We start from the raw sequence: 26,794 nt of genomic DNA, 5'->3' as shown, positions 1-26,794 counted from the left end.
CAGAGATCAATGAAAAAGACTTTCCAATAACTAGTGCTAGATTCATAAGGATCATAGATTAAAAACAGTGAAACTGGCTTCTTTTTCAACCACACACAAAAATCAATCCCAAGTCAATTATAGATGTAAATGTGAAAGGTAAAAAAAATAAAACTTCTAAAGATAACACAGATGATCATTATGATATAGGATATAAAGGGAGTTCCTCAATAAGACACAAAAAGCACTAACCATAAATTTACAATTAAAAACATCTGCTCTTCAGGGTGCCTGGGTGGCTCAGTTGGTCCTCCAGCCCAAGGGCTAAGTCCACTTCTCCCTCTGCCCCAACCCACTGCTGTTGCTTGCACACTCTCTATAGACAAATAAAATCTTTAAAAAGCAAACAAACAAACAAACAAACATCTCTTCAAAAGACACTGTAAAGACAATAACATGCCAAAGAGTGGAAGAAATTTGCAATACATTTAACTAAAAAAAGACGAGTATGAAAAATGTTAGAACTCCTCCAAATCATGAGAAAAAGACAAGCAATCCAACAGAAAACAGACACAAGGCAAGCAATTCATAAAAAAGAGGTTATCTAAAAGGTCAATAAACATGCAAAACAGTGCTCAATTTGATTAAGAAATCAGCAAACAACAAAAATAAAACCACAATGATACAACACTCAGCTCTGATGAACCAAAACACACAAGTCTGGCAACTGCAAGTACTGGCAAGGATGTGGAGCAAAATGAACTCGTACTTGGTGGGAACATAACAGGCATAATGACTTCAGAGAACAGTTTAGCATTATCTATTGAAAGTGAAGATTTGCAGAACTTAGAATCCAGCACTGCTACTCCTGGATTTATACTCTAGGCAAAGCTTGCCTGTGTGCTCCAGGTGACATAAATAATCTTCATGACCATTTTCTTTGTAATAACAAACACTGAAACTAATTTGGGGTTCCAAAACATGGCAAGGGACAGACAAATTATGAGCTAGTCGAAGAGTGGGTAGTATCTAGCTACACAAATAAACTATAGCTATGAGCAGCACTGAGTGAATCAGGATTAAAAAAAATACATGCTGTATGAATCCATCTGTGTAAGTTCAAAAATGGAGAAAACTAAAGTATATTAATTATACAGCTAGGAATCTATGGGATAAACTAAGCAGGGAATAGTAAGTCCAGAATTCACAGTATGATTACCTCGGTGGCAGGTGGAGAACAGGAGATACAATCCCATCACAATGGGGATACGAGGGGGTGTCAAAGATGCTGGGAATATAACCACTGATGCCAGTCAGCGGGGACTCGGGTATTCTTCTTATTAAGCCACACAAAGATGTCAGATCCTCTTCTGTATTTGTAGGTCGTAAGAAAAATTTTTTCAAAAACACTTAACGGTCTGCAGATCCCCTCATTAAACCTCTGCAGCTCACAAACTGCCCTTGCCTACCTTGTAGGATTATTTGCTAGAGTGAATCTGGAACATTCCTGCCATGGGAATGCAGGCACAGAAGACACAGCTGAAGAAGGGATTGGGCCAAACCTAGGTACAGCATGAGGAGACACCAACCTCCTTCCCCCTCTCCAAACTGATTACCACATTCTTTAACTATCATCGTATTCCTGTATCACCACCAGTATCGGTTTTATCGGTTTCTAATTGTTCTATGGCCCTACTGAGTCCCTGCATGGACTACGTTGTCTTTTTGGCGGGCGGCATAGCTTTCATGTTCTCCGTGGAGAGCTTAGAGCACTTATGCCTGTCATCATCATTACAGGCTCAACTTTTGGTTGAGCTCTTATTGGTTTGTGTGTGTAATCGCAGTACTAACTTAGAAAACATAGTCTATGAAAAAAATGCAGTATTATTTCATTTTAGAATTTGATTATGTGATAAAATAGCCAAAAAAAGTTAAAACTCACCTCTGCCACTTCCTTTTGAAAAGTCAACATCATCTGGGTTCTGCCATAAATGAAAGGTCCATCTCTACAAGAAACATTTTCAAGCCACTTGATAATCAGCGGAGTTGATACATTAAAAGGCAGATTTCCAATAATGTGTACATTTGGAGGATCTGGTTAGTAGGAGAAAAAACAACTTGTAAAGATTTTATTAGTGGATTCTGAATATAATTTTAGTTAAGTTAAATCAAATTGGATACTAATAGTAATAAACAAAAATATATGAAAAGATCCGCTAAGTATTTTTCATTCTATTTTTCAAAGGCAATGTTTTCTCATAATTAGCTTTGAATTATTAAGAAAAAAAATTCTACCTTAATTAGTGCTCAGAGTCCTCAGGTTTTTGGGCTTAGGAAAAATATGAAAAAGACTTGGTTTGCAGGAAAAGACAATTTGATCTGGACATGATGTGGTCGAAGTGCCTACACCAGATGTAGCTGACAAGAGGGTCAGATGTCCAGGAAGGGCATACAGGCTGCGCACCAAGATGGAAGTGTCTGCGATACATGCATGGTCAATGAGACCACAGGAGCAGAGTCCTTCAGGCCAATCTGCAGCATAAGAGAAGATGCTCCAAAAATAAAAACCTCAGAAATAACATCTAAGAGGTGGGGGGAAAAATAACCACCAGCAAAGAATAGCTAGAGAAAGCTCACACCATGTAAAAGGAAGAACAGGAGAACCTGGTATCAGGGAAGACGGAGCATAGAGAGCTTCTGGAAGAGAGCAGGTAACAGTCACATAAATGCCTGAGAGCTCAGTCAGATAAGGTTTCAAAGAGGAAATTAGAGCATGGCTGGGGCAAGGCTGGAAACCTGGACCAGTGCGCTTAGAAAAGAATGGTGTGTTGGAAGGCGGAGACAGGAGGCGGAGATGGAGGCCGGCCAGCAGCGCCTCCGTTTGCTCTGAAGGGTTTCACAGGCAAGTAATAGAGCCCGCCTCTCAGTGTATCCCCAAGAGCTGGCACACAGCATGTACCCAATCAACAGCCTGCAGATGAGCAGTGCCTTGGCGGGTCACTGAAGGTGAGACAGTGGAAATAAGGTGGGGCATGGTTTACTAAAACATTTCTTTTTTCACCATTTGGAAGAAGTTAACACTTCATAGTTTATCCCATCCTTATATGGTATCACAAAAATAGCATGTTTATTTGAAGAAAATTCTCAACATTTGAAAAACATGACAAGTAAATTAGAATTAAGAAAAAGGAATTAGATTTATTATTCTGGAAAAAAGTAGAAAAGCAGAAAAATTTACAATGCATACCACCTACTTAATTCTGTTCTGATAATATTTAATATAAATATATAATCATGTTTGTAATATATAACAACATAAATATTTGTAATATAAATAATTCTAAAAGAAAATAAGAAAAAAATCCAAAATCACTTACCATCCTCCCACTGTCTTTTAAGACTTTCTGGAAAAGCCCTTTCAATCTTAAATGTCAACACATCTCCGTGGACAATTCTCAGTTTTCCGGGCGCTGCATCAGAAAGCATCTAATTTACAAAAAGGTCAATAAGATGAGCTCATACTTCAGAGAACAGTGAAACACACATAGTCTTTTTCTCTCTTTCTCCCTATATATTTTATTTCAGATCATTAAATTAATCTGAAAAGCCAGACTAAGAGTGGTCACTAAATGAACTAAGAGTACACCATGCCTACTGCAATAGGTAATTATAGAGTTTTATTTCTAATACATATGAATGACCAGTGATGGTAACAGATTATAGTAGAGCAGTAGCTTGTAATTTCACAAATAATACATTAACATAATTCTGACCCCCAGAATGACTTGAATTTCTGTATAGATTTAGCAAAAACTCAACTTTTATCTGCAATTTTTTTTTTTAAAAGATCTTTATTTATTTCAGAGAGAGAGAGAGAGAAATGACTCCCTGTTAAGCAGGGAGCCCAATGCAGAGCTTGAACCCAGGATCTGGAGATTATGACCTGAGCCGAAGGCAGATGCTTAACTGACTGAGCCACCGAGGCACCCCTCCAACTCCAAGTTTTTAAATTAAAGACTAAGGACATTATAATATTGAGAACTATTTAGGAATAAATCATAAAGATGAACTGAATTCAATAAAACTTTATAACCTATATACAAAGAATTTTACATATTACCAAGAGCTAAAACCTAATCTATCAGTAGATTTAAACCAAGTAGAAAGTCATGTGTCATTGCCAACCTACATGTGGCACTCTGAGATATTCCCCTTATATTCCTAATCTTCTTGATTCAGGCACTTGAAACCCAATGAATTAATTATCCTTCCTGTTTTACCCATAGCTACCTCCCAGCCTATTTCTACTTTCCAACCATTTGCATTCCTTCCTTTTCCTTTAGTCTAAATATAAAAAGAAAAAAAGGGGGGAGTACCCTTTTCGTTCTCATTTTTCATCATTTCATCCACGTTAGGACCATACCTTGAGATAGCTCTCATGGTACTGAAGTGTTCGCACCCAGCTGAAAAGAGCCTTGAAGCTAAGCCATCTACACATTTGAATTGCATTAAGGGCCCTTGTACCCAACACAAAACTGGATTCTTGAAGTCCTCGGTTTAAAAACAACAACAAAAAACCCAACCCCAATGCAGTTCCCAATGCTTACAAAGTTTAAAATGCAGAAGTGAATGCATCAATGAGAACAAAACATCCTTGCTCAAGTAGGTAACAAGGAAGAGGAAACCCTCTTTAGACATCAAGTCTCACCTTAAGGAGCTCAGTCACCCTTGGCTCCAAATGAGGGAACTTTGGCCCTGAGCACCCCTTGGTCCTGCTTCTCTAGCTCATTTAAAGCTGATTTTCTCTCCGAACCCTTTTCTTGCCTAATTCTGGCAACTGACAGGAAGGATGAAAGAGACATCACAGAAGCTAGAGGAGAACCTGGACCAAGGCACCCAGTTTGTAGATTACTCCTGCCTTTGGGTTAATGCTATGCCTCATACATACTTCTTTATAGCATTTTATAACATACTACACTTGTGTAGTATTGTGTACTGTGCCATTTGTATACTTCTTTCCTATGTAGTAACACATGCTTCTTAAGGGTAGTACCTGTTTCTCATCCACTTTAATGTCCCTTGCGGCTACAACAGCACACAGTAGGTGCTTCACATTTTTTGATAAGTGAATGACCAACTGTAAAACTGGAAACTTCCCCTCCCAGACTGAGATTTGAGGTTTCCAAAATCTGTAAGATCAAGAAACTTGCAAAGATTAATTTCACTGATAAATCAGGTAAAATTATACAAGTACTATTTCAGAAATACAGAGCTGAAAACGCTTATACTGGTAAGAAGCTAAACATTTTCAATTTGGGAATCACCTAGTTTGTTATGTTTTGTCATGGCAGTTTAGTAAATATAACTGCACAGGGGTGCCTGGGTGGCTCAGTGGGTTAAAGCCTCTGCCTTCGACTCAGGTCATGATTGCAAGGTCCTGGGATCGAGCCCCACATCGGGCTCTCTGCTCTGTGGAGAGCCTGCTTTCTCCTCTCTCTCTCTCTCTTTCTCTCTGCCTGCCTCTCCACCTACTTGTGATCTCTATCAAATAAATAAATAAAATCTTAAAAAAACAAATCTGCACATCTCTGATATTAATGTACTTATGGATTATTTTAAATTACCAAAATTTGCTAAGACTTAATCTGATGAGTTCTAGAAAATAAATAATCAAAAACATAAACTTCAATACACTATGAATAAAAAAGCAGTTAGCTCTCTGTGGGACAGGCTCTTACTGAATAAAAATTGTGTATTTAATGATAGCATTTACTATCAATGAAGAATTTTAGTTTTTTTCTATAATTATGCGTCACATAATTAAAACAAATTAGCATAACAAAAACAAAGAGGGAGAAGAACTAAAAGCTTATGCTTCAGGATACCAACATATAGAAAGTAATAAAGTAATTACTAATTAAGACTACAACAAAACAATGTAAACTTGGCTCTTTGGCATTAATATACATGCTTTGATAACCATGTTTGGAATGTTCATTTTTTTCCACAATGACACACACACAGCAGCATACCAGAAAACTGATATTAATACACATTAACCTTCCTTTCCTAGGTTTAAAGTTGCATTTCTATCTCATTTCTTTTGGATTCCCCTTCAGACTTAAGCCTCAGCCAATGAGAAAGCAAACACTCCCATTTTTTAAAAGGTGTACCTCTTCTAAGACCACTTTGTAGCTTGATCTTCCCCTTGCAGACACGCCACTGTAGAAGGAATGAATACTGGTGACCACAGCTTTAAATGAAGACCTTGAAGCAATTATGGGGGGGAAACACTATACAAACTGAAATCATAGTATGACTACAGACAATAGCTATTTAAATATCTAATGATTTTCAGCAATGACACACACTTTCTAACCAACCACTAATAGACAAAGATGTTTTTATTATCATGACAATATTTGGGGGATGGTACAGAGGTGGGAAAGATCACTATTATAGCTCTTCAAGAAGAATACTGCTAACATCACACTTTAAAATCCTGATGGTGTTAGCTCATAATGTGCTCAAAGGCACAGCCTACTATGAATGTAACCACTTGATTACAGTCAAATGAGTATTTTTACAGATACTCTTAAACTGTTCTATCATTTTCATTTTAGTTTCCAATCTTATATCCTTCCAAAACGAGATTTAATTCAGCTTAGAGTAAAAGGCATTCATTAGATAAGGCTGTAAAAGAAGAACAGAAAGCCAAACCATGAAAAGGAGAGGCATGTATGTAAATCCTCCCACAATATATGTACTGAATTATAGAATTCTTAGTCTCTACTGGAAATAATTATACTAAATCCCCTAGAGAGAAAATTGTTTTTTTCTAGTATTAAGTTTTATAAGGGATCTAGAGAACAAAATAATGGAGAATGCCTTTAATAAAAATGAAGAAACCAATTCAGGAGAATTCTTTATTTGGTGTCTTAAAAAAATCTCTCTTCTAAGTCTAGATCTTAGAGATAGTTTTTCTACAGGAGGCGAGTAACTATGGTCCACCTAGGTAATTTGTTGGTGGTCTAATTTGATGAGGAATAATTTATGCAACTCTTGGAACTAGACACAACCAGAAATTCCTTCAGAACAAAGAACTATATTGACTGGTCATTTTGTATGTTTTATTCCACCTTCTCATCATGAAGGGCTCATAGCAACCAGCACTGTACAATGAGCTAAAGCATTAATTACACAGCCTAGTGATATTACCTTCTTCCTGACTTGCTACATAGCAGGAACCCAAACATTGTTGAAGTGCTGGGCAAAAGTGTTAGGTAAACTATATGAGAATGATCTATAATATAGAATATGATAGGTGATAAACAACAGGTGAAAAACTTCTATAAAACACACAAAAAAGACTAATGGTATTATTCAAAAGGAATTTAAGATAGTGTTAATATAGACTTTTCTTTAGGGTGAAGATTATGGCATAATTTCAAAAAGTCAAATTGTTTTGTTTTTTAAATAGGACCCAAACATGTATAACAGAAATTCATTTACCCAGTCTCATCATGGATTTAGAGATTTGATTTAGTAAACTTTCAGTTCAACCAGTGGTTAACATTTCTTAGAAAGAAACATACATAGTATCATGTCTTATCTTTTTCTTGTCCAGTAGCTGTGGCTAGGACTTCCAGTACTATGTTGAATAAAAATGGGGAAAGTGGACATCCTTGTCTTCTTCCTGATCTTATAGAAAAAGCTCTCAGTTTTCCACTATTGAGTATGACATTAGTTGTGGGGTTTTTTTCATAGTATTATGTCAAGGTAGGTTCTCTCTAAACCTATTTTATTGAGTTTTTATCATGAATGGATGTTGTACTTTGTCAAATGCTTTTTCTTTATGTATTGAGATGATCATATAGTTTTTATTCTTTCTCATATTAATGTGATATATCACATTAATTGTGGTTGATTAGCAAATACTGAACCACCCCTGCATTCCTGGAATAAATTCCACTCGATTATGGTGAATGTTTTTTTTAATGAATAACAATGAAGTAGCAGAAAGAAAAATTAAGGAAATAATCCCATTTATAATTACACCCAAAATAACAAAATACCTAGGAATAAACTTAACCAAGGAGGTAAAGGACCCATACTCTGAAAACTATGAAACATTTATGAAAAAAATTAAAAATGACACAAGTGGAAAGATATTCCATACTCATGGACCAGAAGAGCCAACACTGCTAAAATGTCCATACTACCCAAAGCAATCTATAGGTTTAATGGAATCCCATCAAAATACCAACAGTTTTCACAAAACTAGTATAAATTACCCTAAAATTTATATGGAACCATAAAAGACCCCAAATAACCAACGTAAACGTGAAAAAGAACAAAAGTTGGAGGTATCACAACCCCAGATTTCCCAGATATACTGCAAAGTTATAGAAATCAAAATAGTATGGTACCGGCAAAAAAACAGGCACATAGATCAGTGGAGCAACATAGAGAGCCCAGAAATAAAACCACATTTTCTTTGGTCAATTAATCTTTGACAAAGGAGGCAAGAACATATAATGGAGAAAAAGATGGTCTCTTCAACAAATGGTGTTGGGAAAACTGGACAGCTACATGCAAAAGGATGAAACTCTACCACTTTCTTATATCGTACATTAAAACAACAACAACAACAACAACAACAAACTTAAAATGCATTAAAGATCTAAATGTGAGACCTGAAACCACAAAATTCCAAGGAGAAAACACAGGCAGTAATTCCTTTGACACTGGGCATAAAAATTTTTTTTCTAGCTATGTCTCCTCAGGCAAGGGAAACAAAGGCAATATTAAACTACTGGGACTAACCGAAATAAAAAGCTTCTGCAGAGTGAAAGAAAACATCAACCAAACATAGTATCCAAAATATATAAAGAACTTATACAACTCAGCACCAAAAAACCCCAAATAATCCTATTAAAAAACAGGCAGAGGAGGGGCGCCTGGGTGGCTCAGTGGGTTAAGGCCTCTGCCTTCAGCTCAGGTCATGTCCCAGGGTCCTGGGATCGAGCCCCACATCGGGCTCTCTGCTCAGCGGGGAGCCTGCTTCCCCCTCTCTCTCTGCCTGCCTCTCTGCCTACTCGTGATCTCCGTCTGTCGAATAAATAAATAAAAAATCTTAAAAAAAAAAAAAAAAAAAAAACAGGCAGAGGACCTGAGTAAACATATTCTAAATAAGACATATAGATGGTCAACAGACATGAAACGATGCTCAACATCACTAATCAGAGAAATGCACATCAAAACCACGGTGAGATATCACTTTATGCCCATCAGAATGGATAAAATAAAAAACACAAGAAATAACAAGTGTTGGTGAGGATATAGAGAAAAAGGAATCTTTGTGTACTATTGGTGGGAATGAAAATTGGTATAGCCACTGTGAAAAACAGTATGGAGGTTTCTCAAATATTAAAAATACAATTACCATAAAATTCAGTAATTCCACTACTGGGTATTTATCTCTAAAAAACTAAACCACTAATTTGAAAAGATACATGAGCCCCCTTGTTTACTACAGCATTGTTTACGACAGCCAAGGTATGGAAGCAGCCCATGTGTCCATGGATAGGTGAATGGATACAGAAGATGTGGTATATATATATACACACACACACACACACACACACACACAATGAAATATTACTCAGGCATAAAAAAGAATGAAATCTTCACATTTGCAGCAACACAGATGGACCTAGGGGATACAATGCTAAGTAAAGTCAGTCAGTCAGAGCAAGACAAGTACCATATGATTTCACTTATATGTGGAATTTGAAGAACAGAACAAACAGAAAAGAGACAAATAGAAAAACAGAATCTTAAATACAGAGAACTAAGTAGTCATTGCAGAGGGGAGCTGGGTGGAATAAGAGGTGAAAGAGATAAAGAGAATTAAAGGTACATTTATCTTGAGGAGCTCTGGGAAATGTACAGAAGTGTTGATCATTATATTGTACACCTGAAACTAATACAACACGGAATGTTAATTATGATTCAATTAAAAAAACTTGTGAAAATAAAAAAGAATGAAAAACTTACATACAGAAATCCTTCCATACAGTATCCCACAATTCTTTTCCTTAAGCTGAGAACAATACACCCTATTTCACCCTTTTCTTGATGGCTAGGGTCACTGTTGCCTGTAGAGTAATGGCTTCAATGGTTATGATCCTTATTACTGAGCTGCCTTTTTTTTTTAGTTTTTATGTTTGCTTGTTATACCTTTTCTGCCACAGTAATATCTGTTACTTCTTGCTGTTGTCAGTGGGTCTGCTTCTAGCACTGATCTCTGTACTTCTAATCTGTAGTAGACTAGGAAATCACTTTGGCTGTAGACTACCTTCTAGTTATTTGTCCAGTTTTGATTAACTGTAGCTGTATCAAGTGAGTTACATGTGTGATGTATCTAATCATGTCACAACACAAAGTCGGGTCATCTTTTCTTCTGTAAAATTTGGTAGAGATGAAAGAATTTCAAAGTTTTATTGTCTCTGCTGAAAAACAGTTCCTTTTGCCAGGATGACTAAATTACTTTATATACCCCTTATAAGATGACAGGGAAGGAGCATCATTATAATAGCAACCGTTTACTGGCTACTGGCAGTATGCCAGGCTCTTTAGATGCCAATCTCTTCACATAAATTTCCATCTTTCCTCCAAGGATCACAAATAATAGCGATTATTCCCATGCTGCAGATGAGAAAGCTGAAGCTAAAACTGCTTCAACAGCAAGCTCAAGATCACAAAGCTAGTATGTGCTGTTTCTGAGATCTGACACCAGCCTATTTGATCTCAATCCTGTGAGCTTTCCATCCTGCCTGTTAAGTAGAAATAATCAGTGTTTACCTCTTACAAACCCCAGAGGTGATACTAACAATAATCATGACTTACTGTCTCCAAAATTCCATGAAAGAAGCACATAATAATTAAGAAGAATCCTAGAGCTTCTTACTCTGGCTAAGATGGAGTATAAAAGACCATGTAGTCTCTTCTGGCTTAAACAGATAAAAAAATGAACAACGTAGATGAAACAACAGTTTTCAGATGCTGGACAGCAGGAGATGTAGGGAAACCTGCAGATCCAGAAAGCTCCAGGTGCCCCACACAAGAGGAACATGAAGAAAAGGACACGAAGGTGCACCATGATGAAACTGCTCAAAACCAGGGATAGAGAGTAAATCTTAAAAGAAGTCAGAGAAAAAAGTCAGAGGGGCAAAGACAAGAATGAAAACAGATTTCCTGTGAGAAACAATGCAAATGAGAAGATGGCTGAGCAACATTTTTCGACTACTAAAAAAACAAAGCAAACAAACAAACAAAAAAGGTTAGTATGTTTTTCAAAAACAAAGGCAAAATAAAACACTTTTTTAGACATACAAACACTGGAAGTTCTGTCACCAACAGATACACAGTTACAAAAAGTGCTAAAGAAAATCTTTCAGGTAGAAAGAAAATAATACTAAATGTAAATACAGATGAGGAGCACTCAAAATAGTAACCATATGGGGGCACCAGGGTGGCTCAGTTAGTTGAGCATCCAGCTCTTGATCTCAGGGTCCTGAGTTGTGCTGGGCTCCATGCTGCACATGGAATCTACATAATACCAAAAAAAAAAAAAAAAAAGTAACCAAATGTATAAATATGTAACAGTGTTTCTTATTATAGTTGATCCTTTAACAACAGAGTTTGAATAGCACTGGTTGGTCCACTTACATGAAGATTTCTTACAGTACTGTAAATATATTCGCTCTTCCTTTTTTTTTTTTTTTTTTAAAGATTTTGAGAGATAGAGAGCGTGTGCGCACACAGGGGAAGGATCAGAAGGAGAGCGACAAGCAAACTCCATGCTGAGTGTGGAGCCTGATGTGGGGCTTGATCTCAGGACCCTGAGATCAGGACCTGAGCTGAAACCAAGATTAAGATGCCTAACTGAGTGAGCCCCCAGATGCCTTTCCTTATGATTTTCTTAGTAATGTTTTCCTTTCTCTAGCTTACTTTATTATAAGAATACAGCACATAACACATGTAACATACAAAGTATGCATTAATTGATTGGCTATTGGTAAGGCTTCCAGTTAACAGCAGACTTTAGTAGTTAAGTTCCTGGGGATCCAAAGTTATATGTGGATTTTCATCTATGTGCGAGTCAGCACCACTTACCCCCACATTGTTCAAAAGTCAACTGTATTGAAATCTCTTTTAATACAGAATTGACTTTAAAGCAAAAATAACGTTGTACTGTGAACTTTACAACATATGGAGAAGTAAAACGTATGACAATAGTACAAAGGCCTGCAAGGAGAAACACAAACACACTACCTTAACATTTGCATGCTATACATAAAGTGGTATTTTATTACCTGAAGATAAGCTGGGATATGTTACAGATGTATAACCATATACCATCAATAAATTACTAATAGTAAAACAGAGTTACAGATAAAAATTGCAGCAGGCTGACTACTGGCCCCAAAAGATGTCTTAATCCCTGTGACTATGTTACCTTATGTGGTAAAAAGGACTTTGCAGATGTGATTAAATTAAAGATCCCAATATGGGGAGATTATCCTAGATTATCTGGGTAGACCCAACATAATCACAAGGGCCTTAGTAAGAGTGAAGCAGAAGGATTAAAGTCAATAGTAGATATAGAAGCTTCTATATCTGAGGTTCTTCCTCAGGCTAATAAATGCAGGTGGCCTCCAGAAGGTGAAAAACGAAAGGACCCAACAAGTCAAATAAGAAATTGAAAGGGAAATTAGAGCTGAAGGTTTATATAGGAATTCTAACGTCTTTCAGAAGTCTTTCTTTAGGTCTAATATTGCAAAAAAAATTTTTAAGTAAATTGGTAAATTTCATTCATTATGAGTGAAAATGAAAACACAACCTACCAAAATTTGTGGGATTCTGCTCACGTTTTACTGAGAGGATATTTATGGCACTAAACACCTGTAAGAAAATAAAGGCCTCAAAGAAACCACTTCAGCTTCCACCTTAAAAAACTATAGAAGGAACAAAGTAAACTTCAAGGAAGCAGCATAACATGAGGATTTCAGGGCAGAAATCAAATAGAAAACGGAACCCAAAATTGATCAATGAAATCAAGAGCTTTTTTGTTGTTCTTTTTTGAGATCAATAAAGTTCACCAATATACTGTAAGACTGATAAGAAAAAAAGAGAAATACACAAATTACCAATATTGAATGAGAGAGAAAAGAGATCACTGAAGATTCTACAGATGGTTGGTTTACCATTAGGGAAAAAAAACCCAAAAAAACAATAAAATTTATCATTTTAACTAAAAAAAAAAAAAAAGCCACATTATTATCTCATTAAACACAGGAAAAGTATTTCTGCAAACTCAACATCCATTATTTAAAACAAAAACAAAAACCAAACAAAGCACCATGATCCCTCAGCAAACAGAGGGACCTTCCTCAGTATGAAAAAGGAGATCCAGGAAGAACCTACAGCTAACATCATATTCAAGGGTGAAAGTCTGAATGCTTTCCATGAGGTCAGGGACAGGCAAGGATGTGTACTCCTAGTTCCATTCACACTGTACTGGAGATTCTAGCCAAGACAAGAAGAAATAGAGGCAAAGATACTGAAATGGAGAAGGTAAAACAGTCTTTACTGCAGATGAAATGATAACACATGCAGAAAATCCTAAGAAATCTACAAAATAGCCACAAAGAAGCGAGCACAAGAAGGCTGCAGGACACAAAGTCCACGCCAAAAGAGATGGTATTTCCACACAGTAGCAACAAACGAATGGAAATTAAAAACCAATACCAAATACAATGGCATCAAAAAGAAGGACATAGGGGTAAATTTGACAAAAGATATGCAAGACTTGTATACTTAGAACTACAAAACACTGTTGAGAGAAACTGAAGGAAACCTACAGGGAGACATACCATGTTTACAGATCAGAAGCTTATGCCATTAAGATGCTAGTTTTCCTCACAGTGAACTACAGTTTTAATCCAAACCCAATCAAAGTCCCATGAGGCTTTTAAAAAAAAGGAAACTGATGATCTCATTTTAAAACTATATGGAAATGCTAAGGACTTATAGAAGAGCTAAAACAATTTTGGAAAAGAAAAGGTAAGGTTGGAAGACTTACATTACCTGCTCTCAAGTCTTACTATAAAGCTATGGGAATCAATACAGGTTAGTCACAGTGAAGAAAACAGACCTACATATCAACAGTAAAGAACTGGAAGTACAGAAACAGACCACCATATATAAGACCAGTTGATTTTTGACAATAGGATCAAGGCAATTCAATGAAGAAAAGATAAAATTTTCAACAATGGTGCAAAATAATGAACCTCTACTCCTACACCTCACACTACACACAAAAGGCAACTCAAAAATATATCATAAACCTACATGAAAAACTTAATAAAGCTATAAAACATCTAGAAGAAAACATGGAAATTCTTAGTTCTTGTTTTGACAATTATTTTTTAATATAAGATGCAAAAAGCATCAAATTCAAAAAGAAAAATTTGATAAACTGTACTTCATTAAAACTAAGTTTTACTCTCTGAAAGACACCATTAAATGTCAAAAATGGAAAGGTAAGTCCCATCTGAGTAGAAATCACTACAAAACGTGTATCTGACAAAATACCTGTATCTAATCTACATAAAGATTTCTTATAATACAATAATATGAAGACAAAACAAGAAATGCTCAAAATATTTGCATAATTCTCCAGAGAAGATATATAGGTGGCAAATAAACACATGAAAACATGTCCAGGGGCACCTGGGCAGCTCAGTCGGTTAAGCAGCTAACTCTTACTTTCGATCTCGGGGTCCTGGGTTCAAGCCCCACATTGGGCTCTGCACTCAGGGAGGAGTATGCTTGAGGATTTTCTCTTTTCCTCTCCCTCTGCCCCCCCAACCCACACTCTCCTTATAAACATAATTAAATCTTAAGAAAATATGTCCAATATTGCTGATTAGGAAAATCATATTAAGATACCACTATATGCTCGTTTGGATGGTTACAATTAAAAAAGATTAATCAGGGACGCCTGGGTGGCTCAGTTGGTTAAGCAGCTGCCTTCGGCTCAGGTCATGATCCCAGCCTCCTGGGATCGAGTCCCACATTGGGCTCCTTGCTCGTCAGGGAGCCTGCTTTTCCCTCTGCCTCTGCCTGCCATTCAGTCTGCCTGTGCTCGCTCTCTCTCCCTCTCTCTCTCTGACAGATAAATAAATAAAATCTTAAAAAAAAAAAAAAAAGGCTATTGCCATAAAAAAAAAAAAAAAAAGATTAATCATACCAAACGTGAGAACATGTGACGTAAAGGTAACTCTCATGCGCGGCTGGGGAGAATGTTAAAATGGTATAGCTACTTTGTAAAACGTTTTGGTAGTTTCACAAAAAGTTTAATATATACCTACCATAAGACTCAGACACTCTGCATCTAATCTTTCCCAAGAGAAATAAAAGTATATATTCACACAAAGACTTGCATGTGAGTGTTAATGACAGCTCTTTACATAATTGCCAAAAAATGAAAACAACCCAAAGTCCATCAACTAGTGAATGGATTTATAAATGTGGCATATCCAAGGAATGGAATACTGGTCAGCGATAAATAAATCGAACTATTGATAAACACCCCAACATGGATGAATCTCAAAATACTTATGTTCAGTAAAAGACAGAAGACAAAAAAGAGCATACATTGTACGATTCCATTCATATGAAATTCTAAAAAATGGAAAATATCCTATAGTGACAAAACAGAACCATGGCTGTCTGACGACAGGGAAGGGGAGGAAGGAGGGATGGATTATAAAGGAAAATGAGGAATCCTGAAGGTGATGGATGTTCATTATCTTGACTGTGGTGATGGTTTCAGGACACTACATTTGTCAAAATTTGGTAATCTGTACACTTCAAACACGTGCAGTTTACTGCACATCAATAATACTCGGTAAAGCTGTGAAACAAAGTACTTAGTGCAGTAAGCCCTCCATAAATATGATTGTTTTAAAGATTTTACATATTTATAAGACAGGGAAAAAAAAAGAAGAACCCAGATTGCTTACTTCAAGGAGAGCGGATTACTTATGTTGTTCTCTCCAGTCCAGAAATGGGGGAAGAACCTAATGAAACCTCAAGTCCCTGGGGTACCAAAAAAAATCTCACTGCCCTCCAAAGCAGAGAATCCACCCAGCCACAAAAATGTAACAACAATAAGCAACTAAAAAATAATTAACAACAAGAAAAAACCCCCAAAATGCACAATCACAAGAGAATGCTCCAACATTAAGAGAAAGAAACCCTAGATGTCTAATGGTAACTTGAAGAGTTGGGAGAAAGCTCCAGTGTTTCCACAGCACTGGGGATTTATACTCTATAGTGTTCCAAAGGAGTAACTTTACTGTTCTCCCATACCTCTTTCCAGATAAGCAGTCTCCTGATCAATCCTTAATGAACAGATCTCCAAGGCAGAGAACAATAATTTATTTATATTGAAAATTATATTGAGTGCTTAACTAAGTAAGTATGAGGCATTCATTTAATCCTCATTACAATCCTAGGAGCAAACTGAGACACAGAGGACATAGTTACCTGCCTGAAGACATATAACCAGTAAATGATAGAGCCCGAAGTCAAAGTCAGGCAATCTGATGCTGAAATCTGTGTTCTTTACCATAAAACTATCCTACAATATGTTCACATATTAGAAGAGACATGGTTTTTTACTTTACAACATGCTGATGGTGAAACTCGTATGTTAACACTATGTTCTTTGCCCTAAGACCCTAAGATGCCTCATGACGATATCTTGAGAATTGGATTAAAATACAAATGATATATTTTCAGCTAGAAGACATTTTATAAATTATTACAATTTCTTTAAAACGTAATTCTATTAGCTTAGAAACCACTAAAATGGAATCCTTAGAATAGATCACTCCTTCTGCCTTTATTCAGTTTTATGATTAATTTAGTCCCTCTAAATGAAAGTGGTTTTACATATTGAAACATTCTTTATAGGAAAAAGAAATCTATTTGATATTTTAGCACCCAACATTTCTTTTTAGGGCAAATTCCTTTCCTGCAATGTAAGACACTAAGAATTAATTTTGCTTCTTCTACAGAGACAGGTAAGACAAATACACATTTCTTCCAGAGGAATTTACCTTGAAATAAATTTATATTTAAAAAAAGAGCACAAAACTTTTTAATAATCAATGCTGCACAATTATTTATTTTCACTATTAAATGACACATTCAGTTGGTTGATTAGATATATTATGCACATAGTCAACCTTTTATTTTCCCATATAAGACATTACCCAACACCTGCTATCTGCCAGCCATGGTTATATGTGGTAGAGCACGAAACAAAACACACAAAAATCTCCATGCTCTTGGTACTGACATTCCAGAGGGGTAAAGTAGATCAAATAAAAAATATAGTGTATCAGATGGTCAATTTAATAAGACAAAACAAGACAGGGGTTGAGAGTGCAGGGTCTCGGTGGGGCAGCTGAAAAGAGAAGCGTGTAGTTGCCTTTTAAATAGTCTGTCTTCAAAGATCTTTAGTTGAGATCAGGAAAGGAGAATATGTAAATTAAGGTGGGGATGAACAGAAATTTGATTCACCTCCTTGCCTCATGAGAAAGAATCACGTATAACAGATGGTAAGATTGAGGGTTAGGAAGTCTCTTCAAGTGCCTAAAAGTCAGAGGAGTATTCCCAATGTCCAAAAAGGGCTAGATGAAAAAACCTGAACGGAATCACAGTGTTATTCAGCTTCTTTCCACTACCTCATGATCACACCAAAAATAAGATATTCACACTTTCACCTCTAATTGAGTTACAGTTCTTCAAAGAAGAAGGTGGTTCAAAGCAAAAATCGCTATTAACATTCTACATCAAGGAATATGTACCATATGAAAATTGTAAAATAATATAAATCTGAAACTAACTGTCAATTCTGTCAATAGTAAAGTTAGATAAAACTAAATATATTTTTAAAGCATAAAACAAAATGTAGCCCAATCATAAGAAATCACTAAGTTTCTAAACAAAAAAATCAGTTGCGTGCACACAAAGCCCCTAGATTTTTCAAACAAATTTCCTCAAACTGTTTTGGTAGAAATGAAACATTTTTCAATTATTGCACATACAAGCATTAGACTGTACCAATTTTAAGCCAATTTGTCTCTTGTGTGAAAGTAATAATGCTGATAACTTTATTATTGTGTTGGAGTCACTTAACAAATTGCTACTCATCTAAGCCAAAGGATAAGGGCTCTTCTAAAGTTTTAGAATTACAGAGGAATCAAACAAAGGCCCTTCAGCCATTAAGCGCCCCACTATGAAGAATTCCCTTTACAAAATCCTTGATAAAATGGGTTTCACTGTTTGCCACCATTTAAAAAATATAAGTCCCTCCTTATTTTAAATCCACACCTGTCTCCCTCGATTCCCTATTTGTATTAGTCTTTTTTTAGAAATCAAAATAAGCACCCAAGGCTCCTCTTCTCCAAATGAAACATGCCCAGTTCCCTCAAATATTTCTCATATAACAATGGCACCTACTGTTTTAAAGATGCATGTAACACTTTATTCAAACTTCATCTTAAATCTGTGTACAGTGGTATTTCATTTCTTCACTTAGTTCTTACCAAATGCTTAAGCTTAACAACTAATCTCTTTAAAAAGCATATGTTTTCTCCATCTTTTGCTTGTAGAATGATTTTCTCAATCTAAATGAAGTTCTCATAAATCATGCCAATAACTCAGTCATTACTGGCATTATTTACTTATTTTTGAAGGAGTGGGCCAGAACATGCACCACTAGTAGATTAAAAAAAAAAAAAAAAATCACACAAAGCAAGTAGTTTGTCTAGCACTGATGCATTAACACAGGTTTATTTAAGAAGTGGTCTATTAACCAACACGCTGGGATGCTTGTTAGAAATGCAATTCCTAGGGGCGCCTGGGTGGCTCAGTGGGTTAAGCCGCTGCCTTCGGCTCAGGTCATGATCCCAGGTCCTGGGTTCAAGCCCCGCATCGGGCTTTCTGCTCAGCAGGGAGCCTGCTTCCTCCTCTCTCTCTCTGCCCGCCTCTCTGCCTGCTTGTGATTTCTCTCTGTCAAATAAATAAATAAAATCTTTAAAAAAAAAAAAAAAAAAAAAAGAAATGCAATTCCTAGACCTCTTGAGACTATGGAATCAAAATCTCTGGAATGGGGCCTGGAGATCTGCAGTTTGAAGAGCCACAAAGGAGATCCTTGGATATCCTGAGGTTTAAGAATCATAGCCTGGGGGCGCCTGGGTGGCTCAGTGAGTTAAAGCCTCTGCCTTCGGCTCAGGTCATGATCCCAGAATCCTGGGATCGAGCCCCGCATCGGGCTCTCTGCTCCGTGGAGGGCCAGCTTCCTCCTCTCTCTCTGCCTGCCTCCCTGCTTACTTGTGATCTCTCTCTCTCTGTCAAATGAATAAATAAAATCTTTAAAAAAAAAAAAAAAAAATCATAGCCTGAAGATTGAAGTCAGTTTTTTTTTTTTTTTTTTTTTTGGGCCTCCTAAAAAAAGATATTTTAAGTACCTTACCTGTAATCCAGGAATAAATCGACTATCCTTTTCAACCACCAAAAGTTCAGCAACATTGGCATTAAGAATGGATCTTGTGATTCCCCCTGGCCCAGGGCCCACTTCATACACATAAGCATCTGTAAGATTCCCAGCTTTCCTTACAATTTTATCTAGGAAAAAAAACATTTTAATGATTTTGATAAATTTCAGTGTGCAAAATTTAATAATCTCTATAGATTCTCATCAACTGTTATTCAAGGAATCCTCTATACCATATTTGTCTGATTATTTAACTCAACCTGAACCAACATATAGTGGCCATTCACTATGTGATCACAACACAGTTGAATTATATTATCAGTCCCTTAACAAAAATAGGATTATCATGACAAACTTCCTAAATTAAATATAGTTAATACTGTATTTTCCTCCACCAAACCAATCAATCAGTTCCTAAGAACCGACCAGGTAAGCACTCACCATCTCTCTACAGTTGCCAAATACTGAATATTTGAATAAGTAAGACTAGTTTTACATTCAAAATTTCCAATACTGCTAGTTTGAAATCCCAAAGCAAAAAGTGCTGGCAGTCTCACTTTTACCTGTAGACATCCAGCTGGTCCATATGGCCACAGCAACAAGTCCCTAGATCATAGGACTAGCAGAAATATAGATTCTTGGTCATTTTTAGGAAAAAGTTAAACTTCTTAAGTGGAGTTGTTGTAAGCTTTGCAAATATGCAAATTAATAAGGAAAAGTTAATGTCTTAAATTAACCTCTTTAACTTAGCTGACCTTAAGAAATAATGAAAAAGGGGGCGCCTGGGTGGCTCAGTGCGTTAAAGCCTCTGCCTTCAGCTCAGGTCATGATCTCAAAGTCCTGGAATCATGCCCCTCATTGGCTCTCTGCTCAGCGGGGAGCCTGCTTCCTCCTCTCTCTGCCTGCCTCTCTGCCTACTTGTGATCTCTGTCAAATAAATAGAATCTATTAAAAAAAAAAAAAAAAAGAAAGAATGAAAAAGTACAGAGGATTCACTGCAACCAACTATCACTTCTGAAAAAACATATGATGGGCTGATCTTATTGACTGAGTTACTAAAATCCAAGTAACTGGGCCTCCTGGGATAGTGGAAATTTAGCCACTGAAAACATACCAGCACTTTCTTGCAGTGTTCACGGAGACTGTATAGTACCATTTTTGTAGGCTTAAAACCCCAAATAGAAAGCAAAAATGGTTTTGTCTTTTTTTTTTTTAAAGATTTATTTATTTTATTTAGAGAAAGAGTGAGGGGGAGGGGGGGAGAGAGAGAGTCTCAAGCAGACTCACCACCTCAAAATCATGACCTGAGTGGAAATCAAGAGAGGAACACTAAACTGACTGAGCCACCCAGGCACCCCAAAATTGTTTTGCTTTTTAACTGGTGCTCAGAGGGAATTAGCATATGCTCATCAACCATTGCTTTTAGGTGCTTTACATGCTTTCTCACTTGCATCTCACAATCCTTCCAACACATTAAGAACTACTATCCCAATTTAACTTCTTTAAACTTTTCTATTTCCTCCTTATTGTTTCATCGTGCAAGGTCATCTAGAAAGCAAATGGAAGAGAGCTGAATCCAGCTCAGGTGTAAATTCTAAAGCAATCCTTCCTCCACTACAAACCAATGCCTTTTAGAAGGAACACAACTGATACATTAAGCACAGGCATTATGAATTTAACATTCTCATTCTCTTAAACGGAGAGCTAGTATAGTTGAGAGGTCAGGGGCTCTGCCCTCAAACTTTTCAGGCACAAATACAAATGAATATCAAAGTGGCACTGTCAATTCAGGAAGCATCTGTTCCCACCTGAGCTTCTCACCTCAAACCAAGTACTTTAATCTCCCTTCACTTTGGTTCCCAGAGAAAAGGGAATAGTACCCAGATTCCAGAATCTGTAAACAAAGGACTTTTTTTCTACATAAAAATATAAAGACCTATATTTTCCATCTTAAGAATGGTATTTTATACCTACAGAATGTGACTAATGACTGGCAGACAAAGCTGGTTCTAGTTACTACTAGAACTAAAGAATTTTAGCGGTGGGTAACCCTTTAAAGATCTTGTAATAGGGGTCTTCCTCCAACTAACAGATGAGAAGTTGAAGCTTAGTTAAGCTATTTTACCCAATGTTGTATTTCTACTAGCAGAATAAAGACTCCACATCCAAGAAATAAGACATCTTATTGATGGCTTGTGGACTATACTTAACTGAAAATGAACTATTTGTGTATGATCTCTCCTATCTTTCAGCTTCTCGAGAGGCACCAAAATGGAACTAAATATCAAAACCTCAAATACGGTAAATATTCCAACAGTGAACTAGTGGACATATTTGTAATACATATTATTTATTCTTGCAACCTCACTTTTCAGAAGAAAGTATCACCAAGATATGGGGTGGCGGTTAAATGGGGTATACGTCTGTCACAACTCATCAAACCCTACACTTCCAACTGGTTAATTTTATTGCACGTAAATTTTACCTTACAAAAAGTGACTTAAAATAGGGGTGGGAATATAAACTTGCTAAAAATGTAAGCTCCCTGAGGACAGACTTTTGGCTGGTTCACTCCCAAATTGCATCTCCATCACTAGCACACAGTAGCTTCTCTGACATGTATTTACTGAATATTGCGCCCTCGAGGGTTTTGGATTCAACAAGTAAACATTTAAATAACGTAATCCCAGGAGTGATACTTTTTCAATGTTACTTAAAAATTCTTCGCACTAATTTAAATTGATAACTTTACATTGCATGAGAAGCCAAACTAGCCACACACGCAGTACCCTTTCATTAGTGTTAACACACCGAGATTCGAATTTCCACAACCGCCTTTCACGCTACGCGACCCCTGCCTCCCCTAGTGTCTGCTCGGCGTCTGCACAACTTGCCTTCACCAGCCCACGGCGAACGCCCGCGAGCACGCCATTATGTCGGCGAACAAGACGTTCCACGCGTCTCCTGCGCTCCTTTCAGCACAAAGCGGTAGAAGGACCTGACCTAAGGCCCCCTGCACACTGCCTGACCTCAGACACGCGCCCGCAGGGTCCGCGCGAAACGCCCTGCCCACGTCCCCGGGGATGCGGAGGAGCACTGAGAAGACAGCCACCTGTCAGCCTCAAGTCCAGGAGAAAATTCTGGGATAGCTGCTTCGCTGCTTGCAGCCTGAATAACTTAATGATTTCTCGAATCGTGGGCAACGGCGGGAGACGGAAAGCGCTCAGCGTCCCAGAACCAGCCATGCAGCCCCACGCAACAGTCCCAGTCCTACCACAGACTTTTCGCGCTGCTCTTAAATCGTCCGCGGAAAAGGAAGTGGGGGGGCGGGAGCGGGGAGCATTAAGGCCCGCCTCCGAGCCCACCTTATTGGACGGATGTACCTCGCCGGAAGCGCTGAGGACAGAAAGGAAATCTGGGCGTACACAGAGCGCATGCGTCGAGTCTCGCTAAGCGCGGTGCAGGCTGGGTGTGAGCTGCTTTTCGCCCTTGATGGTGTGAAGGCGCGGTGGGGGGGGCGGGCGGAGTCTCTCCTGGGTGGGCGGTGGCCGGAGCGGCCGGGGGGGCGGGAACGAGGCGGGGCCTGGACCAGAACGCGGAGGGGCGAGTCAGAGGATCTTGGAGCCCGGAAACACTCCGAGGTGAAATCTCGCAGATAGCCATACCTAATTCCTCTCTGTGGATAATTGCGGGAAAGCCAATGATTAGAGGCAAAACTATTGGTTGCTAACGATTTTCTCATGATAGATGTTTTTAGAACGTTAGCATTGTAGGTGCCGGAGGGCAGGTTTCTAACTTCTTTCAACCTTAGTTTTTCATCTGTTAAATGGAGATATTTTTTGCAGGAACGTAAAATTGCAGGAACTAAATGATAAAAGTCGCCTGGTGTACAGACTCAGAACACAGTGCAATGCACGGCATGCATTAGGCCTGTAATCAATGGTGGCCGTTACTACCCTAATGATCTAGCGGATGAACGGGCCAGAGAGGTTAAAGGATAGGCGCACAGTTTGCAGTGAGGAGGCCAGAGCAAATCCAATTCTTCTGCCCCCCTCTACACGTATCCAGTCAATGAGAAAAACCGCCTTGTTTAGAGTTCGGGAAGTGTTTTCGCGTATAGCGAATATTTGTTTTTGAGCCTTTCACTAACAGTTTTACCATATAAGTATTACTAGTCTCAGAGCGGAGAAAACAAAAACTTAGAGAGGTGATATAAATTAATTGATATTCACAAAGCTAGAAAATTGTGGAACCCAGATCCAATCTAAGTTTCTGGACATGTATGGTAGCTGCTCTTCCTGGTCCCCTGCCCTGGAAGTGTTAGTTGCCACTTCTTGTTCGCTTTCCCATAGTTTTCTTACTGCCCCTCCATGCTCCAGTTGTTGTAGCCTCTTCTTGCAGTACCTGGAAAGGTAAGGATGAAAAGGAAGGGAAATAAACATGATAATACTAAGAATAGCTAACATTCATTGAGCTTTTCCCAAAGTACCAGGCTTCACAGTTGAGTGCTTTACAGCTATTGTCTCATTAATTGTTACAAAGATAAAGGCTCAGAGAGGGTCAGCAATTTATCCAAGGCTGCATAGCTATAAAGTAGTGGAATTAGGATTTCAATCCACAAGCCTACGTCCAGAGCCTGCTTTTTAAGCAGAACAGTCCATGTTGAGAGATCATTTGACTTGCCTAGGGTGGTTTCATCTAAGTACAAAGACTCAAGTATGAATTCTATTAAAACAGAGGAAACAACAAAAAACAAAGAAGGATTGAAATTACTCTGCTATATAGGAGAATTTAGCTTTTCTGACTACTCTTTTTTCAAATTGTTGCCTTGATCACAAGCGAATCATAACATTTTTTTATTTCTCAGAATAGTAAGTTTAAAATAAAACTAACAGAGGGGTGCCTGGGTGGCTCAGTGGGTTAAGCCTCTGCCTTCGGCCCAGGTCATGATCTCAGGGTCCTAGGATCAAGTTCCGCATCGGGCTCTCTGCTCAGCAGGGAGCCTGCTTCCTCCTCTCTCTCTCTCTCTGCCTGCCTCTCTGCCTACTTGTGATCTCTGTCTGTCAAATAAATAAATAAAATCTTTAAAAAAAATAAAATAAAGCTAACAGAAAACCAAGTAACTGCAGATATGATATGAGTGAAATCTATGAATGAATTTTTCATAGAAATCTCAATGGAAAACCCAACCACTTTCTCTTATAACTATGTTAAAAAGAACTGTGAGATAATCTGACATAGCTCCTAGCTTTAGAAAATTGGAAAGTGACTCCCAAAGAGGTAAGGTGATTTGCCCTACGTAGCATCGAAGTGTAGTTTGAAAGCCTAAACTCTTGATTCAGAGTCCTTATATTCCACAGCATACTGGGAAAGGCGTTCATTCACAGTTATATTAATTATTTCATTGACTCCTCATAGTGTTCTTATGTGAATGAGATTGTTACTGTTTTACTGTGAAGGAGGTCATTTGACTTACCCTATGATCACGTAGCAAAGTTCAGAAAGAAGATTTTAAGTTTTTTCTTTTCTGAGTTCTAATCTCATGGGTCACAGCCCTCAGGGTAAATTATTTTTTAAGTTAACCACTGTATGTTAATTTTATGAGCTTATTTAAATAAATGGAAGATGAATCTGAGTATAAAGCTTAATTTTACAGTTTTCGTATGGCTATTTACTAAAACAATCACAATAAATAGATGCAAAGCTACACAACATTAATGATGCAATGGGTTAAACCCTGCTCTTGATGTAGACTGGCAGGATTTCGTTTCCTTAGAGTTCAGCTTACTAAGGTTATAGTGTGCCATGTAATGATTTTCTCATCAATTTTTGGGATCCAAATTACCACCAAATCTTTGCTCAGAATTTTTGCCATTGTACCTTGCCTTTCCTTTAGAGGAACATGGAAGCTACCTATTAAAGTCGGCTTGTATCTATCTGTTTTCATTAACTTGGAGACAAATGAAGTTGAATTACTTGGCACTAGTGCTATCCTGAATATATATGTTGCATGGCAGTTAGGTTACAATCTATTATTTACAAAGTTTCCCAGGCTACTTCACTTAATTCTCATTTCAGTTCTGTGATAGGTTTACAAAGATATCAAGTGTGCCCTATTATGGTGCTGGTAAGTGCAGCTGAATCTCAAATTCTGATCTTCTGAGTCTACTCTGGTCTTCTACCTCAGGCATGTGTTAAATAATTGTTGAGCTGAATTTTTAAAATTCCATTTTAGAAGAATCGTCCAAGTTTTTAGAATAGTTCTTGAGATCTAATTTTTATTATCATAAATACTGACCCTCAGTCCTTTAATTTTCAGAAAATTATGCATAACTCCCTACAAAGCCTATGAAATCAGCAGGGGGTATTTTAGTAGTATATTTCACATATTAATGCAAACAGTTTTATCCCTTAAAGAGAAGTATGCAGTTTCATCAGTTTTGAAGCTTTGAAGTATCTGCTTCATCTAGATACAGATTTTAACATGCTAAAATATTGTAATTAATACAGAAATTACTAGCCCCACCTATCAGTGAAGATGAAGAACTACAAATGATTCATACTGCGCTATAATACAGAATTTTAATTTTCATAGATCCCAGAATGGTTACATAGCAAAATTATTTATTATTTTATATTTATTTTAATGAAAGTGCATATGTGACTTTATTTGGCAAAGTGATTTAGTGTCTATTTATAGAAAAAGGGCTAATTCCAAAAGGTTGTCATTTTACAGTTCTCTGAAATAGACTTGAAAGCCACAAAGAGCAATATCTTTCTGCTGTGTGGGAATTTTCAAAGAAAATTAAATGTGGCTTGGAATTGCCAAATTGAACTTTATAAAATGACTATTATGGTATGTAAAGTGCCTTTTCTGATAGTATTTTATAATTTCACATAATATGACTCAATATGACTCAGTGCTCTTGAGAAATATTAACAGCTGTATTTTGCACATATTTAGGCTTTTTTTTTTTAATGGTTGTTTGATGCCCACTGTTCACAGAGGAATCTAGTGACCTACCTAGAGGTAAGAAGGAAATACATGATAATTCTGAACAGACAGGCCAAGTGCTTACTCTCTGGGGATAGAAGCAGGGCAACTTGTGGCAAGCAACACAGGCTAATTGCCAGAGGGAACCATGTAACAGTAACACTATTTTTAAAAATACAGTG

The 26,794-nt window shown here is 37.4% G+C and overlaps 1 protein-coding gene across 3 annotated transcripts in view; it reads right to left on the bottom strand.

The window, feature by feature from the left end:
• LOC111158679 (transcription factor B1, mitochondrial) overlaps positions 1 to 22,918 on the bottom strand; it is a 72,641-nt gene extending 49,723 nt beyond the window's left edge. For all 3 annotated transcript variants that reach the window (XM_022520883.1, XM_022520881.1, XM_022520882.1), the window contains exons 1-4: positions 22,731 to 22,918; positions 19,598 to 19,749; positions 3,357 to 3,465; positions 1,922 to 2,073 (exon numbers count right to left, since the gene is read on the bottom strand). In XM_022520883.1, the coding sequence (XP_022376591.1) occupies positions 1,922 to 2,073; positions 3,357 to 3,465; positions 19,598 to 19,749; positions 22,731 to 22,863 (546 nt within the window). In that variant the 5' untranslated portion in view covers positions 22,864 to 22,918. The remainder of the gene's footprint in view (positions 1 to 1,921; positions 2,074 to 3,356; positions 3,466 to 19,597; positions 19,750 to 22,730) is intronic.
• Positions 22,919 to 26,794: the final 3,876 nt, after the last annotated feature.

This window comes from Enhydra lutris, unplaced genomic scaffold (assembly GCF_002288905.1).
Source record: "Enhydra lutris kenyoni isolate GAN:26980312 unplaced genomic scaffold, ASM228890v2 scaffoldscaffold62, whole genome shotgun sequence".
Taxonomy (NCBI): Eukaryota; Metazoa; Chordata; class Mammalia; order Carnivora; family Mustelidae; genus Enhydra; species Enhydra lutris.
The sequence above is the reverse complement of the archived record's forward strand: the minus strand, read 5'-3'. Positions and strand labels throughout refer to the sequence as shown.